Below are 20,448 nucleotides of genomic sequence, written 5' to 3'. Positions count from 1 at the left end.
CCAAAGCGTTGCTCTCTATTCAAAAGTTAGTCTCCACTGTTTATAGTCCTTTATTTTGACCAGCCATTTCTTATAAATGGCGTAGAACATTTTATACATGCAGAATGTTTTTACCTTGAGTCATTTTTCTCCTTTTGTTTCAATGATTTCATGTACTTGTGACTGAATATGACAAATTGGCTTGGCACTGGAAGCAGATGTACCAACATATTTTAGCAGAGATTATTACGAAATGCGCTTTCTTGTGTTAAATACCAATCAGTATAATCTTGTAAAGATCCACACGCTTATTCGGTCTAATTATTACAGTAAATCAATATGCAAAGTTGGCTTACTTAACACAGTACAGTAACTTCAACTCCTATTTGTCATTTTAGAAAGTGGCATGAACGATAAATACTACATTTATATATAGTCTGGTAGGAAGTTCCCAAACACAAAATGTATGCATGTATGTCTTTATTTATATAGCGCCATTAATGTACATAGCGCTTTACAGTAGTAATACACGTGGTAATCAAATAAATAACAGATAATATAAATAACAGATCATGGGAATAAGTGCTTTAGACATAAAAGTAACATTTCGGAAGAGGAGTCCCTGCTCCGAGGAGCTTACAGTCTAATTGGTAGTAGGGAGAACGTACAGAGACAGTAGGAGGTAGTTCTGGTAAGTGCGTCTGCATGGGGCTAAGCTTTATATCATGTGTCCAGTATTATCCACAGTGCTATTCATATGCTTGATTAAGGTGAGTCTTAAAGGTGGATAAAGTGGGTGCTAGTCGGGTATGGGGGGAAGGGCATTCCAGAGGTGCGGGGCAGTCAGTCAAAAAGGTTTAAGGCGGGAGAGGGTTTTAGATACAAAGGGGGTAGAAAGAAGACATCCTTGAGAAGAACTCAAGAGTCGGGATGGTGTATAACGAGAAATTAGGGCTGAGATGTAAGGCGGGGCGGAAGAGTGTAAAGCTTTAAAAGTGAGGAGGAGAATCGAGTGTGAGATGCGGGATTTGATCGGAAGCCAGGAGAGGGATTTCAGGAGGTGGGACGCAGAGGCAGATTTAGGAAAGAGCAGAGTGATTCTGGCAGCACCGTTTAGGATAGATTGCAGGGGAGACAGGTGAGAGGCAGGAAGGCCGGACTGCAGGAGGTTACAGTAATCAAGACGGGAGAGAATGAGGGCCTGAGTCAGAGTTTTAGCAGTCGAGCAACAGAGGAACTGGCGTATCTAGTGATATTGCGGAGGAAAAAGCGACAGGTTTTAGAAACGTTTTGAATGTGAGAGGAGAATGTGAGAGAGGAGTCCAGTGTGACCCCTAAGCAGCGTGCTTGGGCAACTGGGTGAGTGATCGTACTTCCAACAGTAATGTGGACGGAGGAAGTATGAGGAGTTCTGTTTTTACCATGTGGAGTTTAAGGCGACGGAGGGCCATCCAGGATGATATAATATAAAAATAATATGTTAATATGAAAATAAATATGACCTTCACCATGGGTCCAACGATAAAGATCACTGCATCTTTACGATTACTGCACGTTTCCATATGCTGCAGATAAGACAAATGTTAACCACTGTATTGCTATTTAGGTAAATTATAGGATGAAATCGTTGGTAAAGGTCGCTTTTTAATGGATTTTCAAATGATCTGCAGCCTTTCCCTAATGCTCTTCTTAACGCCCTTAAAATAAAGTAGACTGTGTGAGAGTATGCGAATGGTTAATTTACTATCAAATAAGATAGTTAGTTACGTTCGTTTTAGATCCTCCCACACAGGAAGTTTCTTCTACAGGGCGTTTTCATTGCCACCGGAATAAGTTAGACTGTTTAAATTCACACTGTGTAATCCATGCTGGTTTTTTCTCTCTCTCTCTTGATTTTTAATACAGGATTGAAGCAGGGGATCTCCTGAGCTGAACTATGCTAATTTCAGCTCCGGTGACCCCCTTATTCCAGAAATTCTTAACTCCGAAGGGGATGCCGGAATCTCCTGCAGTGTAAAGCTCCTATGTCACATGGGCCAATAGAAAGCAGCACCGGGTGACGTCACATATTTCTATTGGCCTGCACGGCCCGGGAGCTTTGAAAATTTGCCATAATGTGAATGCCTGGAGTGGCTACCGGCATCCACGATGGAGGTAAGTATCTCTGGAAACAGGGGGTCCCCAAAGCTGAAATTAATGGGGTTCAGTTCCAGAGACCCCCTGCTTCAATCCTGCATATAATAAAAACCCATAAAAGGCATGGATTGCCTCTTTAACACTTTTTGGACCTTAGTAGGAGTCAGAGTAGCTGCCATATATTATTTTTATATATAATTCACCTTTGTGTTTTTATTCCAAAAAGGTTAAAAAAATTTTTTTTTTTTTATTTCTCGTATTGTTTTTTTTTTAAATAACAGTAACATTGCTTGCTTTTATATTCTGTTGCTAAGATTATGGCTTCAAAACCATGTCTAAAAACATGAGAACAAGTTTGCATTTTTCTATGAAAAAGGATATACAGTACTGTATACATTACGGTTGTGATTCATTTTGCGAGACTGACATGATACAGTAGCTCATGTTATAATTGAACACAAGCTTTCAAGACCTCACATATTTAATTTATTTATAAAATGTTTTATCAGGAAATAATACCTTGAGAGTTACCTCTCATTTTCAAATATGTCCCTTGTAAAGATTTATGATGACAATACATAGTTATATTTAATGAACAGACATTTCATGGACAGTTGAGTATGGGCGTATGTAACAGGTACTGTACAGACAAGATTAAAATGGAAGACAGCTGAAGTCTTGAAATTGCTTAAACTGGAGGCGATTTTGAGAGTCTCTGGTACAGAAGGTCAGGGGTGCACAAACTGGGGCGCAAAATTTTCTGGGGGGGTGGGGTGCAGCGCTTACAGAGGCCCTGCACTCTTCCCCACAACATTTAAATAAAAGGCTGGGGGAGCACGCGAGGCCTCTATATGCCTCTTACCTTCTCTCCAGCAGCTTCTTGCGAGGCGTCACCGTGGCAACGCAGAGTCACATGGCAACGCCGATGCCAGAGGAAAGGTAAGGGGGGGGGAGCAGGTAGGGGCGCAAACAAAAGAGTTTGTGCACCCTTGCTGTAGGTTGTTCCAGTGGGGAGGTGCATGGTAAGGGAGGGAGGATCAGACAGATTCCTTGTCGAACCTTGGGAACGTGAACAGTCTTTTGGAGTCAGAAATCAGATGATAAATGTTGCATGTGGTAGGGGTGAGTAGCTTGTTCAGATAGGCGGGTAGCTTGGCCAGAAAGTATTTGGAGGCAAGACAGGAAAAATGTTCTTTGCATCTGAACTCGAGTGATGACCAATCTAGTTCTTGGAGCATTTTGCAGTGATGTGTGTTGTAGTTGCATTGTAGCACAATGTGGCATATTGAGTTGTAGAGGGTGTCTTAATTTGCTAAGTTGAGTTAGTGGTGCTGTACCATGTACTATTTCCCCATAGTCTATAATTGACATTAGCATCTGTTGTGCGATGCAATTTCTGACCAGCGTGCTTAGGGAGGATTTGTTTCTATAAAGTACACCAAGTTTGGCATAGTTTTTGGATGTCAGAATATGAATATGGAACCCAAATGTTAAATGCCCAGGTATTTAAAACTAGTGACGTGCTAAAATGGTTTTAGAGCTGGTTCTGATCAGTTGCTCTGTCATTGGTAGCTTTAGAAATTTCGCTTTGGTCCCAAATACCATTTAAGTCTTGAAAAATCAGCTTGAAGTATGTGTCCAAGGTTAGCGAGGCGTGATGTGTTTGGGGCAAAAGCCAGATTGGAATTGGCTAGGGGAATTTGTCTTGCTATATGTTACGGTTGTGCTCGCCACAAACCGAGGCCGGACTGCGTGGCTGAGGCTGGGTTATGAAATCACTGACCTTAGACCGCGCAGACTGGTCCGGAGTGCGAAGTTCATAGTCAAACAGGCCAGGTTCAGGACTGGAGAAAACAGCGTAGACGGTGGACGAGCCAGGGTCAGGATTGGAGACATCAGGGGAATCGTTATCCAAGCGTAGTTTCGGCAACAGGAGGTCAAGTAGGTCCCGCTTCAGCGTAATAGCTGCAGGGTGGGAGCGGGTTCTGTGCGAGTGGTGACCGCGGCCCATGGTACCAGCCTCAGCAAGGAGAAGGCTGACCGGAGAGGGCACACCGCCAGTCAGCACTGGTAAACCAGTGCTTCAGCACAGAAGTTCAAGCTGGCCTCTGCAAAGGGAGAGAGAGCAGCAGGCCAAGGGGTCCAAACCGCAACCTCTGCTAAGGGTAGAAGCAGCAGGTTGCGGCCTCCAGGGAGATAGCACACAGCAGGTCCGGGGTGCTAGGACACAGGCTTCAGCGTAGTAGCTGCTGAAGGATACTGGGAAAGAGCAGTGAAACCAGCGCTAATGCAATAAATATAAAACAGTGACAATATAAGTAACAGAAGTAAATACAATAAACTTTAAACTTAAAGTAGGGGCTGTCTAGAAGAAATAAGGTTAACACAGACCTATACAGACATTAAATACAAAGAACCGGCGCTTCCAAAGTGAAAATATATATATCCAACCAAATGTAAAGTCCAATACGAATGGCAGGTGATCCAGAGGGGAATCTTCAATGATGCCTCATAGAAGGACAAACAAACATATACGACAAAGACAAAAAAGACAAAAAGAAAAGATTATAGTGCAACTCAAATAACAAAACAAAAGTCTACAAACAAAACACTGAAAAGATTGGCAAAAGGATAAATTACAAATTTAATGCAATTAAATAAAAAATATATTAATAAAACAACAAACACATGTCCGTTGGGCTAAAGACGCTAATGAAGCTATATCATCCGGTAGGGGTAAAATTAGAATCCTACTTACAGCAAAGCTGAAAGGAAAAGACCCATAGAACAACTATCCTGGAAGTCAGACCGGAGCCTCTGCAAGAAGATGAAACAGTGCAACCTCCAAAACTCCACACCGCCGGGACGATCACTGCTGCCACACACGCAGACCTTCAAGGTAGGTGAGAGGTGCCACAGGAAGGAACAAAAACTCCACGCTGCTGGCAGAATCGCCGACGCCGTACACATAGACCCACAGGTCGTATGATGTGCCGGTGACGTCACAATACAGCGCGAGGGCAGGGGGAGCGCCTAGACAGGCAGTGGAGCTCAGAGAGCTGAGAGGCAAGGTCCGATAGGGATAGCGTGCAAACGGGGGGGGATGATAAAAGTCAGGAGCCAAGGAAAACCACCCTACGCGTTTCGTGACGGAAGTCACTTCATCAGGGGCATGACTTTTATCATCCCCCTACGTTTGCACGCTGTCCCTATCAGACCTTGCCTCTCAGCTCTCTGAGCTCTACTGCCTGTCCAGGCGCTCCCCCTGCCCTTGCGCTGTATTGTGACGTCACCAGCACATCACGCGACCTGTCGGTCTATGTGTACGGCGTCGGCGATTCTCCCTGCAGCGTGGAGTTTTGGTTCCTTCCTGTGGCACCTTTCACCTACCTTGAAGGTCTGCGTGTGTGGCAGCAGTGATCGTCTTGGCGGTGTGGAGTTTTGGAGGTTGCACTGTTTCATCTTCTTGCAGAGGCTCCGGTCTGACTTCCAGGACAGTTGTTCTATGGGTCTTTTCCTTTCAGCTTTGCTGTAAGTAGGATTGTAATTTTACCCCTACCGGATGATATAGCTTCATTAGCGTCTTTAGCCCAACGGACATGTGTTTGTTGTTCTTTTAATATATTTTTTATTTAATTGCATTAAATTTGTAATTTATCCTTTTGCCAATCTTTTCAGTGTTTTGTTTGTAGACTTTTGTTTTGTTATTTGAGTTGCACTATAATCTTTTCTTTTTGTCTTTTTTGTCTTTGTCGTATATGTTTGTTTGTCCTTCTATGAGGCTTCATTGAAGATTCCCCTCAGGATCACCTGCCATTCGTATTGGACTTTACATTTGGTTGGATATATATATTTTCACTTTGGAGGCGCCGGTTCTTTGCTGAAGGATACTGAAACACAGGAACGAAAGCAATGATCTGGAACACATCAACAGCGAAGTCACGAGGGAAAACAGGAACAAACTCTGGAACACAATACACATAGATTAGTACTAGAGATAACAAGCCAGGGGCTTGTGGCAGAACACGATAACGTCCAGGAAAGGAACTATGCTCTGCAGAGAGGGATTGTGGGAATGCAGTATTTAAAGGTCAGCGGGCCAATCTCAGAAGGGGGAGTGTAAGAGCATTCTTCCAATGAGAGAGCACAGGCTGGAGCTGCATTAAATAGCTTGCACAGCTGCTGTAGATACCAGGGGGAGTGTTCCAAGACTGCCCAGGTCTGCAAGGCCAGGGTAACCAGTAAACTCAGGTGTGGATTCCTTACAGTATAGTAATCACTTAATTGGAAGTGGACACATTTTTTCATGACTTTGGATAGTAATGGGAGAAGAGAGATTGGTCTCTAGTTGTTCCCACTTCTGAAGACTGGGACAACGCTGGAAGTTTACCAGGACTGTGGGATATGGCCTGAAGACACAATAGAGTTGATTAGAGAGGCAAGCATTATGGCAATTACTGGGGCACTGAGTAGTAGGAACTTTGATTGCACTACTGATGTAGCGGCCGTTATTCGAACATACTGTATCTCGGCGCCGATTTTGAGTTCTCTGCTGTTTCCCACGCAGCATGAACGCGGCTAATCGCCCCAGGCACCCGCGCTTATCGCGGATGTTTTGTTTGAATTTCATGAATTCTGTTTTTTCGTTTGCAATAAAATGGATGAATTGTAATGTCTACAGTACTGTGCTACTGTGTCAATTTCATGTTTTTAAAAGCCAGAACACTAACATTCGTTTTTCTGCTCTCGCCGTGCTCGCATCTTAGTGCGGGAAGGCTGGTATTCATCCTGCGGTTTCAAATCGGGATTCCGATGTACATGACGCGTGAAGTGTTCGAATAAAAGCCGCTACATCAGTAGGTCAGGTCCATATTGGCTGTTTACACACATGTTCCTAATATTAAAACTAAACTCCTCTTGAGATACTGTTGGACAAATTGTAAAGTACTGCACCGACACACTTTATTCGAGCAAATACCCAGTATGTACCTGGCAGATACCTGGAATGCGCCGCTCCTCACCTCTAACAAGCCCCGTTGCGTTTGCCTTCCCAGCCTGGGTTCATGCCTGGCTGACGGGCGGCTGATCTGTTAAATGATAATGATTAGGATTTAATAGGCTGCAATGCTTCGCGTGTCTACCAGATGGCATAAATTCATGAATTGTAATGCAGTATATATATATATACTGTGCAGTATTGCAGCCAGCGGGAATAAAATGCTTCAATCCCTGCCTGGAAAATACCTCAATGCACTCGGGCAGAAAACAGTCACAAACCTCAATACACCCGGGTATACCCGAATTCGTGGGACTAGCCGAGCTCGAATAAAGTGTGTCGCCAGTGTACTGTTGGGAGGGGTTGGAGCTATAGAGGTTTTCACAGGTTGAGCTTCATCATTGTAGTTAGGGTTGTGCTTTGATAGTATGGAAGTAGCACACCCCACAAAGTATTCATTGAATGCGTTTGCCATGTCAGTGGGATTTGTCAGACAAGTCTCATCCTTTTTGATATTAGATGGATGTTAATGACTAGAAGACTGCAGCATACTGTTGATGACCTTCCAGAAGTTCGCTGGGTTTGATGTATTTTGGTAAAGATTTTCGAGTAATATTGGGTTTTTGCTTGTCTTATTTAGCCTGTGCATGTGTTCCGCAGGAAGTCTTCCTCCTGGCCTTTTCTGTCTAACAAAATTAATTGCGTATCATTTTAATTTGTTCTTAAACTGACTGTAAAGTATTGCAGTGCTCCCTTAAGTGTGTGCTTTTACTTAAACAAATAAAATAAATGATGATGCCACCGCATTCAGATCCCAAGTAATAGAGATGCTTGAAGTAAATGATGTACTTAATTGTAAAGGAGAACATTTTCTGTACAATTAAACTAAAAGATTACGGGCCATATTTAAACTAGTCTTCTGCCACAAAACACCTTACAGCCCATTCTCTTGAAACAGCGGGAAGGTGTCCTATGGAATACCACTGTTTTGTAACTATTGTCTGTGAACAATAATGTGTAAGGAGCACCCCAAACATGGAACACTTGGTGCTATGTTCAAATATCTCCTTTAAGACAACACATTGTGGTTTCATTTCTTTAATGGATCATAGATGTACTTATCATGTATTGTCCAATACTATAATATAGAAATACTATATGATGTTTACAGCAGGGGTACACAAAGTTTTCCCCCTGAGCTCCCCTGCCTGCTCTCCTTATCTGCTTGCGCCCCCTCCCCTGCTCGGCTCCGGCGACAAATAACGTCGCGGGGTCATGTAATGTCACGTTGCGAAGACAACGTGATGTCAAGTGACCCGGAGTCATTTGATGCTGGGTTACCATGGAGGTGCGTCACCGAAGACCAGGTAGGAGACGTTACAGAGTCCTTGCGCGGTCCCCCGGCATTTAATTTAAATGCCTTCGGGGAGAGTGTGGGACCTTTGTAACCGCTGCGCCCCCCCCCTGCAAAATCTCCTGCCCCCCACTTTGCGCACCCCTGGCCTAAATCATTCAACTTAGCCTGTTGCTATTGGGCATTGCAGTTGAGCTATGTGACTTTTAAATGTTCAGTGAATGTGACACAAATATTGACTGAAATACTAGAGTTACTTTGAATAAATTGTAATGGAACAGCAGCTATTGAATAATATAATGCTAACTCTACTGACAAGGAAACATTTCCAATGAAACAAATACTTTGCCTTCGAAATAATGTATTTGCCGTACAATGTATAAATTGCTGTGAAAAGTACAATAACTGAGGATTACAGTGTGTCAATTTCATTTGGCACATCTCAGTGAAGTACCCTATAGGAAATAAAAAATAATAATGAATATGTGAATATTATAACTTTTGCTCATGAAAATATGTCCGTTTAGAATATGCTCATTTTGGCGACATTTGTTTTTGAATTGTCTCACTTTGCGTTTTCATTGCTTTTCAGGGGTATTTTAGTTCCTGGTGGCTTCGGCTTGCGGGGAACAGAAGGCAAATCTCATGCAATAACTTGGGCCAGAGAAAGAAAAATCCCTTTTCTTGGTATGCATTTTAGCTGATTTTAATTAGAAGCGTGTTTGTTAGATACGTTTGTTGTAAATGAAGTACAATATACAATAATGAAGAAAAAAACGAGTTGATAGACATAGGGGGATATATCTAATAAACCCAATGTTTTCTCATGCCGGAAGTGTCCTATGGAATAGCACCGTTTAGTAAATATTGGCCTACTGTATGTATGTATGTCAGCTCAAATAGATTCACTTGAAATGAAAGAATCTTAGTTAATACAGGTGCGCCGACGAGTATTCTAAAACTTGCCTTAAACTTGCCTTGGAAAATCTGGGGCTATCAGCAACAAGACCCAGGTACATGCTGGGTACATGCTGCAACATTTCAGTGACATTTCTGCAGAGACTAATGGCCTATCGGATTAACACAGCAGGGGTCCCTGGCAGTCCCATTCAGTTTCAATGGGACTGCAGGGACCCCCGCTGTTAATCCGATGGGCCATTTGTCCGTCTGCAGAAATGTCACTGAAATGTTGCAGCATGTACCCAGCATGTACCTGGGTTTTCTTGGTGATTGCCCCAGATTTGTTTTAGAATACTCGTCGGCACTACAGTAAGTTACTTACATTTTGCATGTCTACAAAAGAGTTGAACGTGTTTTTAGTCACTTCCCAGTAGCTTTATATGCAGCCACATTATGTGTCATTCAGCAAAAAAATGCTACATTTTTTATTTTTTATATGTAAGTGTAACAGCACAACATTCGTTAAGAAAGATCCTGGTCATTCAGTGCTAGTGGTAACACATTTTGCCCTATTTTTCCTTTTAAGAACCATTTTCAACTCTGTCGTTCTAATTTTGAGCTGGAACAAAAACGTGTTAATGTTGTACCCCACTATATTGAGCTCTTTTATATTAACGTATTTGCCAATTCTAGTGCAAAGTTAAAGGGTCTGAAAGATAATCTTATTTCAAAGTTTCTTATTGTGTTTTAGGAGTCTGCTTGGGAATGCAATTAGCAGTAGTGGAATTTGCAAAAAATGTTTTGAACTGGAAAGGTAAGATATATGTATTTGCAATATGTGCCAATATTTCTATAGAGGAGGGCTATTTATGTACAGTATGTCTCCTTGTGTGTCTGTGTTGTGCCAATGTTTAGTGTGTCTGTTTCTACAGATGTAGCAAGCAATATTTCACCCGTTATCGCATTACTGCTGCTGCAACGTTTCTTGTGTGATTTATTGTGCCTCTATTGAAACAAATAGAGCAGCCGGTAACATCTCTCGATTTCCCAAACCTATTGTACATTATCGTTTGTCTTACTGCACGGTCACAGGTGCAATAATGTGTACTACATGTTTACATCACCATAGAAGCAGATAAGAACCACTTTGTCCTCCCATTGTCCGATCTGCTGTAAAACCTCAGACCTATTTGATCTTTGCATTTCTTTCTTATTTAGCATAGCCTTATGCCCATATACCGAGCATGTTTGAATTCCCTTATTGCATTCGCCTCCTACCACGTCTGTTGGAAGGCAATCCCACGAATCTCCCACCCTTTCCATAAAGAAGTACTTCCTCCCATTTCCCCTTAGCCTGCCACTGTCCAGCCTCACAGAATGACCTCTTGTTCTAGCACGCCTCTTTCCTTGGAATATGCTTCTCTCCTGTACTTTGTTGACCCCCTTTATATATTTGAAAGTTTTTATAATATCCCCCCTGTACCTTCTATTATTTAAGATGTACAAATGAAGGCCTGTAGTCCTGATAAGACTTATGCTGTAGATCATGCTCCATCTTATTTATGTCCTTCTGGAGATGTGGTCTCCACAATTGAACACAGTAGGTCTCCTAATGATCTACAGTATAAAGTGGCATCATCACCCTTCTCATTCTGCTGCTATTACCTCTTCCTATATAACCTAATATCCGTCTGGCTTTCCGCATTACTTTGCTACATTGCTCGCCTACTTTCTGCTGAAATAATGACTCCTAGGTCACTTTACTCTATAGCGTTTGACATGATACTGCCATTAGTCCTGTATTCTGCTTTTTGATTTATATGACCCAAGTGCATTACTTTGCACTTTTTGACATTAAAACACTGATGGAGTTTAGATGTGTTCAAAACATAGATTGTTTGTGTGTGTGTGTGTGTGTGTGTGTGTGTGTGTGTGTGTGTGTGTGTATGTGTGTGTGTATATATATACTGTATAAAATAAAAACAAAAACGAAGAGTAGCTCTATCAATGTGATATGTGAGTTCTAATGTGTATATAAAATAATAAAACAAATTGTGATGTCTGTGCAGTGATTATTCTAATAATAATATACAATTTGAAAAATAAAATAAGTGTTCAGTAAAAAAAGAGAACAAACCAGTCCAAATGTTGAAAAATAGATGAAAAAAAGTCCAGAAAAAAATGTATATCAGTCACAGTATGGAGTAGGCAGGACTTCTTAAATGATCTAGCCAGATCACAGAAAACTAAAAGAAAGGGAGAAAAAGAGGCGCCAGCTCCATAGCATAATACTGTATGTATATATTAGAAATGTATTTAAGAACAAGAGTGGCCACCAGGACATGCACTCACTTCAATATAAAAAAAAAGGCATTCATGGGAGACAATCTGTAAAACCGTCCATTCTCTATCATTAGACTATCCTGTCTGCTTTCCTTGTTAGTTAGTTTTTTTAATATTTTAATTCTATGAATTAGCTATAGTACAGGCCCAAACTTAATCATCATACATTTGAATTTATTTAGCTATATATAGATGTAACTGGTTTATTAGTAAGCCAGTGTCCTATACTTAGGCTGCAGACATGGTCGGCGCTGAGCCGCGCTTACGCTTGGCAGTGAGCCCCTGCAGCCGCAATGAGAGCGGCTTTAGCAGGGGCTCGTGCACGCTTCCGCAGGCGTGGGAAGCGTAGCCAACAATCACATTTTAGTTTATGCGCGCAAGGACGGTCACGTGAGCGGTTCGCCCAATGAGGGCGAACCAGCTCCGTGACGTTACTGGCCCGCCCCCCGACACGATCCCGGATGGCACACGAACTAAGGCCAGGGAAAGCACCCGCTTTCCCTCAGCCTCAGCGCGCCTCCGCACGGCTGAAGTCTCTATGGACTCGATAGACTGTTCATTGTTATTTTATTATCATTTGCATTTTATAACTTTTACATATCAACTACCTTCAATGTTCTCACATAGGGTAATATATATTTAACTGTCATTATTGACGATCTTTATATGATTCAATATTATATGGAAAATGTGGATTATGCATTTTAATTGAATTGTTTATATGAGGATGTTTTGTTTTCCCCTTGCTGTTGAACCTTTTTCAAGACATGATGGGCAGCTGCTATTTTGTCACAGCTAGATTCAATCTACTTTGGTTGCTGAATAGGGTATATATGGTCATAGCAGCCATCATTCCTTGAAGAAGTCACTTGTGTGACGAAACGCGTCGGAAGTCGTGACGCACTGACGTCACTACACCGATAGGGAGCTGTTTGGAGGTTGCTAGCTTGTGTTTTGGTTGGAGCAGTGGAAACTTCCAGGTGGAGCAGAGCTAAGTGAGGCGCTCCTGACGGGCTGCTGTGGCAGTGTTCTTGCACCAGATACACGGAGTGTGGAGGTCTGCATACGGAATACTTGGACACTTTCCCTACAGTGCAGGACGGAGCACAGATCATCTGTGGGCATCACTACCTTCACTGCTGTTACAGAGGGGACTCGCTGGTGTACCATCTATCCACCTACGAATATATATCCGCTACTCACCACCCACATACACCTATGCTATACTGTTTGGCTGAATTATCCTCCCACAGCTCCTGACGGTTTTACAGATTGTCTCCCATGAATGCTTTTTTTTTTTATATTGAAGTGAGTGCATGTCCTGGCGGCCACTCTGGTTCTTAAATAAATTTCTATTATATACATACAGTATTATGCTATGGAACTGGCGCTTCTTTTTCTCATATATATATATATATATATAGAGAGAGAGAGAGAGAGAGAGAGAGAGAGAGAGAGAGACATGTATTAAGACATGTATTAGCAGTGACAAAACAGCACACTATAAACCCAACGTCCGAAACTTTGGGTTTATAGTGTGCCGTTTTGTCACTGCTAATACATGTCTTTGTGCTATATCTGAGGGGCTTATGCAGAGAGTAACGTTAAAAAAGTTTAAAATGGCTGTAAAATAGCCACAGATTTGCCGTTAGTGAAGGTGTTATGCAGAGAATGTCGGTAACTAATTTCGGCAAAAAACTGCAAATTGCCAACTTTTCCTGGCTATTTGAAACTCGCCATACTAATGCACATATTGGCGTGTTCCAGCGATTCGGAGCTTCTGGAATACCACGCTATATTAGCATGGCGAGTTTCAGGTTCTCGCCACGAGTTTGACGAGTTTGGCGAGTTTTACAGCTCTGAAAAATTTTCAGAGCACTTATAAAAATCGCGCCATTTTCTCCCGAGTTTAAGGATTTCTGGCTAGTTTTTTCGCCAGAAGATGGCGCTATTTCCTTATCTATGCTCTCTGCATGAGCCCCTGAGTGTTGCTGCTTTTGTGCCTTCTCTTATGGGAAGACAGGGTTTCTATATTGATTTCTATGGAGCATGCACCTTGACTTTACATTTGTTGCTTGGAGTGCTGGCTGCTGCTTTTTGTTTATATATATATATATATATATATATATATATATATATATATATATATATATATATATATATATATATATATATATATAAAAATTAAGCTAAATGTAAAATTAAGCTAAATGTTTGTTTTATTTGTTAGGGTTCTGGAAACTAGAATAAAGTTACACTGAACTACTAATAATTCCATAAAAAGGAAGAAAGTTTATGATAAAAACAAATCTAATTTAATTGTGTGATGTTTTTATTACTGTTCACTTGTACTTTTCCTTTTTCACATTATCCTTCCACCTGTTTTCTTTTAAATACCAATACACAAACAATAATAAAAACCTGCACAGAACACTGAAGATGGCCTTTCGTCTGTTGGAGAGTTTTGTAGATCCTTCAAATCCCAAAATAAACTCTTTTGTTGTATTTCAATTGTCACCTTTATTTTATCAATTACATCAATTCAAAACAGTCCACTGGAACAAGGGTGCTCAACAGCTCATGTTCAGGATATCCCAGCTTCAGTACAGATGACTCAATCCATCCCAGATTCAGCACATAAAAGATTTAAAATGTGATTTAATCTTTATTTGATATTTAGTCTCTTGTTTGTGTTCACACAGATGCAAACTCCACAGAATTTGACTCGAGTACCAAAAATCCAGTGGTGAGTACCATGATAATATTATATACTGTCACTAAACTTGTTAAGTTACATTTCCACGTACAGGAGTGAAAGCAAAGATACATGTCTTTGCCTTGGGGACAAGGGAAATAAATCACAGAGACGTGGTAAATGTGGATGACCTAGATCTCAGTAAAGCTTCGTACACTGCTCCATACAGATCTCTATAGAGTGGTTATATGCAGAATTATATGCAAAAAATATGAAGAAGTTCTCTTTTGGATTGATGGAAGTTGTGATAATTGCAACCTGTAGTAGCAAAGTGTTCTTAACATGTCTTAACTAGTGACATCAGCATATAACATTTGGTTGAGATTAAAGGCAATGTTACCAAACGGTGCTAAACCATATGCTTGCTGGGTTTACTGTGCTTTGGTGCTGCTGGCAGGTATTTTCATTCTTGTGCTAACATATGTAACAAACACATTCCTAAATGCAAATAATGAATGATGGTAATCACGTGCAGGATGTATGCAGCATTCTACAAATAATTTGGCAGTAGGTGATGCATAACTTTAAGAATTATTGATGGGTTAATTTCAGTTTGTGTTTATTTTTTTGTTTTGTTTGAAAATAAGGTCACTAACACTCCTCCTGTATATATTTTAATTAGTAATTATACTGTATTGGGTGAGCTTATTCACAATCTATGAATATTTAGAGGGAAAAAGAGTACTGTAGCCTTCTAGGAGAAGTTGCAAGGCAAATGTAATGGGCTTATAAAAACATGCTTGGGATAGACACAAGGGAACCCCACAGATTAAGTAAGTACAGAATAAAAGCATTAGCTCTGTAGTTATTTACTATATTTATGGGCTACTTAACTTCTGGACAAAATACACAGCTTTTTACTCACTGGGCACCAACATCATTTGCAAAATTCTCTCTAGTCAGTTTTGTCCAAATGTAGTTTTCTATATACTGTACATAATTGCAGTTCTCACTTCAAAGCCTTATGACAAATCACTGTTGTCTAGAGCAGGGGTGCGCAAAATTTCCCCCCTGCGCTTCCCTGCCTGCTCTCCTTCCCTGCTTGCGCCCCCTCCCCTGCTCGACTCCGGCGTCAAATGACATTGCGGGGTCATGTAACGTCACGTTGCCATGACAATGCGACATCAAGTGACCCCGCGGCGTGATTTGACGCTGGGTTACCATGGCGACGCGTCACCGAAGACCAGGTAGGAGACGTTACAGAGGCCTTGCGCTGTCCCCCGGCATTTCATTTAAATACCTTGGGGAAGAGCGCGGGACCTTTGTAACCGCCACGCCCCCCCTGGAAAATCTCAGGGGGCGTTCCCCCCAGTTTGCGAACCCCGGGTCTAGACAGACCAACAGAGTTTATATAAGTGCGCTATTGTACCAGGAAATCTCCTAATAAGGATACATGACCCTAGATAGAAGATAATAAGGCAAATCCCTGGAAACGCTTTGATAAAATCCTGGTACTCTTTGATAAAGCGCGCTAAGTCGTGCGAAACGCGTAAGAGTGGGTCTATGTTGCTTTTGTACCATTAAAGCTTTTGCAGTCATCTGAGTGTTCCCGGTCTGTTTTCTTCATCACTGGGCAGTTGCACCGCTTTACTTGCTACTGTATTCCAAATCCCTGGAAAACAGTTGCTAGCAGCTTCCCCAGAGAGAGAAAAGCACAAATGTGTGTTGTTGCTGAGAAAGGAAAGGGACGATGTCTTTAGGAAACAAACATGCAAACATCCAAGCAGATGTGTCATTTTTTAAGTGAAACTTCTATGCTATGCAAATGAAAACATTTGCTTGGAGTAAATCTCCTTGTTGGAGATGGAAGTGCAGTCCCGGAAGTGACGCCCACTGCTGGCAGAAGAGGCCATTATGGCACCTGAGAAAAAAGGGGGGAAGGACCCCCAAGCTGATGCTACCAATACTGCGGTGTCCACATATGAAATGAATAAATATAATATCATAAACCGGTATGCATTAGTAATAAACTGGTGGTCCGTGTGCTTCAGCCAAGTGTGTGTGAAGCTGGTACAACGACCACCTCACCTGGACTCCGTCGGGGTAGCCCTCAAGCCAGCTCGCTAGTTCTTACCCCCAAATGAACGGAATCCAGAAGGCGCTGCACCTCCTTCCTCTAACTGCGGGGATGGCAACCCGGGATGCGATGCCAGCTGGTAATGGCAGAGACGTGTATAGACAGAGCCTCCTGCTCCTTCACCGGGTGCCTGCGAATCCTCCCGCGTTGTTGCTGTTAGGTTCCGTACAGGGGGTGGCGGCTGATGGGAGACCGGCAGACGATCCACACCTCCACGATGGTCGTCTCCGTCAGATGTCTCCATCCTCACACTGGCTACGCCGGGTCCACTACGCAGCTGTGGAGGACATCCTCACGATGGAACTGTTGCTGTGAGTGTGCATGAACCGGATGGGCGTGCTTCAATACCGATGACGTGATGAAAGGTAAAAGGGATGAAAAGTAGAGCACTGCAAAAGGCAAAGGGCTGGAGGCAAAAAAATGACTATTTATTGGGCATATAAGCCAAATGGACAAAACACATACTAAAAAACTCTGACGCGTTTCCCGCCGTGGAGGCGCTTTACTACCTCTAGCCATAAATCACATCCACACACGGGGGAGGGACAAGCACAGATAACATTCCAAGAGACACTGTTTTTAAGTATACCCTTTGCTTGCTTCATTCATTGTAACATCGCCGGAAGAAGAGATCAGTGTATCCCGAAAGCTCGCACAAATAAAAGCATTTCGTTAGCCACAGAACGGTATCGTCTATTTATTTTTTGATTATATATATATATATATATATATATATACTAGCTGATATACCCGGCGTTTCCCGTGATGTAATGTTCTGGCTCCCCCATCCGCCCTCTCAACTCCCTTCCCCCCCTCTTCACAGCTGTTCAGAGCTGTGCCCCCCTCCCCCCACTGTTCACAGCTCCGATTCCCCCCCATTCAATGCTTTGTTTCCCCCCTCCCCCCCATTCACAGCTCTGTCCCCCCCCTGTTCATAGCTCCGTGTCCCCCCCTGTCCACTGTCCCCCCCTCCTGTCCACTGTCCCCCCCCTCCTGTCCTCTCCACTGCCCTCCCCCTCCTGTCCTGTCCACTGTCCCCCCCTCCTGTCCACTGTCCCCCCCCTTTCCTGTCCACTTCCCCCCCTTTCCTGTCCACGTCCCCCCCTCCTCTCCACTGTCCCTCCCCCTCCTGTCCACTGCCCCCCCCCCTCCTGTCCATTGTCCCTCCCTCCCTCTGGGGGGGGGGGGGGGAAACGGAGAAAGAGGGGGAGCACAGAAATAGGGGGAGAGGAGGGAGCGGGAAATTTAACTCACGGGCAACACCGGGTCTCTCAGGGGGGGTGATGGTGGGGGGGAGCCAGCGGGGAGGTGAGCTGTGGGTGAACGGGGGAGGTGAGCTGTGGGTGAAGGGGGGTGATGGTGGGGGGGAGCCAGCGGTAAGGTGAGTTGTGGGTGAGGGGGGGTGATGGTGGGGGGGAGCCAGCGGGGAGGTGAGCTGTGGGTGAGGGGGGTGATGGTGGGGGGGAGCCAGCAGGGAGGTGAGCTGTTGGTGAGGTATGGTGAGTGTGATGGGGTGAGATTCTGTGGCAGTATGTGTGTGTGTGTGTGTCACAGTGGTGTAGGTGTGTCTGTGATGTCAGCGTACCTGTTGGCCAATGAGAGTCACGGACCAATCAGATTCACCACATCTAGCACCAACCTCACAAAATTCAATTATATATATATATATATATATATATATATATATATATATATATATATATATATATATAGCAAGATACATACAGCGCAACTCCCAACAATAATCCAAAACCGTAATTAATACAAATACTGTACCTAGCCAATTAAATTATAAACGAGAGGTATTAACCCTTTAAATACTAACTGACCCTGTTAAATCTGCTGCCACTTAGGTCCACGGCTCCACAGTTGCTGATAGTAAATGTACAAGAAAGAATGACCTAGGCGCAAAAAGACCAGGGAGAGAGAGAAAAAAAGAGAAAAAGAACCATCATAGGGTAGTATGTCCAATAATCAGAATAACAATTGGTGAGATATGCACTTACAGTAAGTTTGATCAGTGTCAGCTTTTTATCCACTTTGGGATCAGGAGTTCAGCTTGGTGATTTTTTATATTTCTGCCAGGAACTCTCTGTACTTCCAAATGACTGTTTTCACAGTGCTTCACAGCAATCGCGGTGCACCTGTATGCATAGATTGCGTTTTTTTATTCATTGCAAATTGGATTTCCGTCAGCTGAATGGTAGAGATTCACTAAGCGCTGAAGCAAGCAGGGCACCCCTAATATTTTTTTTTTTCAATCCTGTACGTTGCAATTTATCAAAAATGCTGCTGCTAGAATACTTTCACTGTCTCCAAGACCATTATTGCGCATCTCACCAGCAGAGGCACTTACCAACCATTCTGGTCAGACACTACCACCCATTATGCTTGCACCTTTTCTAATGTCTCTGGAAGTTTTCCAACATACAACTGAAATTGTAAGCTCTTCAGACCAGGGATGGCTTTTTCTACCATGTGCTTTTATTTTGGATGCACTTATTGTATGATCAATCATTTCCTACATTCTGCTTAGTGATATATATATGCACTGCATATATTATTGGTGCCATTTTACACACATGGTAACCTTATGTACAGTAGCAGGGATCCCCCTTACCTCCTGGGAGAGAACAGCTCCGTTGTTAAGGAGAAACAGCAATGTTGCGTCGGCCATGTTATGGTTGGCATGGCCCTTCAGACGGTGTAATGCAGCCGTCATCTTTGAGTTGGCACAACCAGAAGAAAGAGAACTAGAGAGACAGGACTTCCTTTGCGGTACAGAGGTGACCTTGGCAGAGTATCCGGAGCCAGGGAGGAGACAAATGTAACACCCTTTCCCCTATCCCTATGGAAAACAGCTGTAATTACGGTACAGGTGCTACCTGTTAGGCGTATAGAAGGCCTGGGCCTCCGCTCATATGGAGCCTGGTGTGACTGTTTGTTCTCTATATCTCTATGGTGCAGCGCCTCCAACTTTGAGGATTCTGGATAACAGGATAGCTCCTCATAAGAACTCGTACCTTATGGTATACACCAATAACACACTCACAACCAGGTATATTATAACTCCTTTACTGTGGTCCCACAGAAGGCATCAAATAATACTCACAACACCAATGCACAATAATAACAGGGATAACAGTAATATCGCCCTGGGGTAGCTAGCCCCAATTGTACCTAGGGTGCTTGGGCACCTGTAACCCAGTGTCCAGCAAGCAACCCCTCCCAACGTGTGAGGGCAGCGCTACCCTCTTGCTTGCATTGGTGCACAATACCTTCCTGGTTTAAGGTCCAACCAGGTGACACAGGCTGCTGTGGAAATGTCCCTCTGCGCTTCGATCTGGCTCCGCTGGGCTCCCTAGCTACCGGGAGCTACCTAGTCATAGGGCCAGCCCTGCACACATATCTACTGTGAGGGGAACTACCTGGGGCCTAGGGGCAGGCTTTGGGCCTAGTCCAGGAGCTTGACAGGCTCCCTAGACTCTACCTTACTCCTCCCTGGCTCCGGATACTCTGCCAAGGTCACCTCTGTACCACGGAGGAAATCCTGTCTCTCTAGGTCTCTTCCTTCAGGTTGCGCCAACTCCAAGATGGCCACCGCATTACACATTACAGTCTGAAGGGCTATGCCAACCATAACATGGCTGACGCAACGCTGCTGTTTCTCCTTAACAACGGAGCTGTTCTCCCCCAGGACGTAAGAAGGGGGATCCCTGCTACACTTAAATAAAATAACCCAACATTTCATAAATCCAACAGAAATCAAACTTCCACGTATGTAGTTATTATGGGACCGTTTTCCACTTCCACTGCGATGCAATAACTTCTACCTTTTGCTTTAGATTAGATCAGAAATCTTGTTCACTGGCTATCCCACCGTCTATTTTTACGTGAGAACAGTATGC

General features: G+C 43.2%; 1 protein-coding gene across 5 annotated transcripts in view; it reads left to right on the top strand.

Moving 5' to 3' along the window:
* CTPS2 (CTP synthase 2) overlaps positions 1–20,448 on the top strand; it is a 199,076-nt gene that overhangs the window by 63,758 nt on the left and 114,870 nt on the right. For all 5 annotated transcript variants that reach the window (XM_075594130.1, XM_075594129.1, XM_075594132.1 and 2 more), the window contains 3 exons: positions 9,058–9,152; positions 10,117–10,179; positions 14,411–14,454. In XM_075594130.1, the coding sequence (XP_075450245.1) occupies positions 9,058–9,152; positions 10,117–10,179; positions 14,411–14,454 (202 nt within the window). The remainder of the gene's footprint in view (positions 1–9,057; positions 9,153–10,116; positions 10,180–14,410; positions 14,455–20,448) is intronic.

Source organism: Ascaphus truei, chromosome 3 (assembly GCF_040206685.1).
Source record: "Ascaphus truei isolate aAscTru1 chromosome 3, aAscTru1.hap1, whole genome shotgun sequence".
NCBI classification, from domain to species: domain Eukaryota; kingdom Metazoa; phylum Chordata; class Amphibia; order Anura; family Ascaphidae; genus Ascaphus; species Ascaphus truei.
The sequence above is the reverse complement of the archived record's forward strand: the minus strand, read 5'-3'. Positions and strand labels throughout refer to the sequence as shown.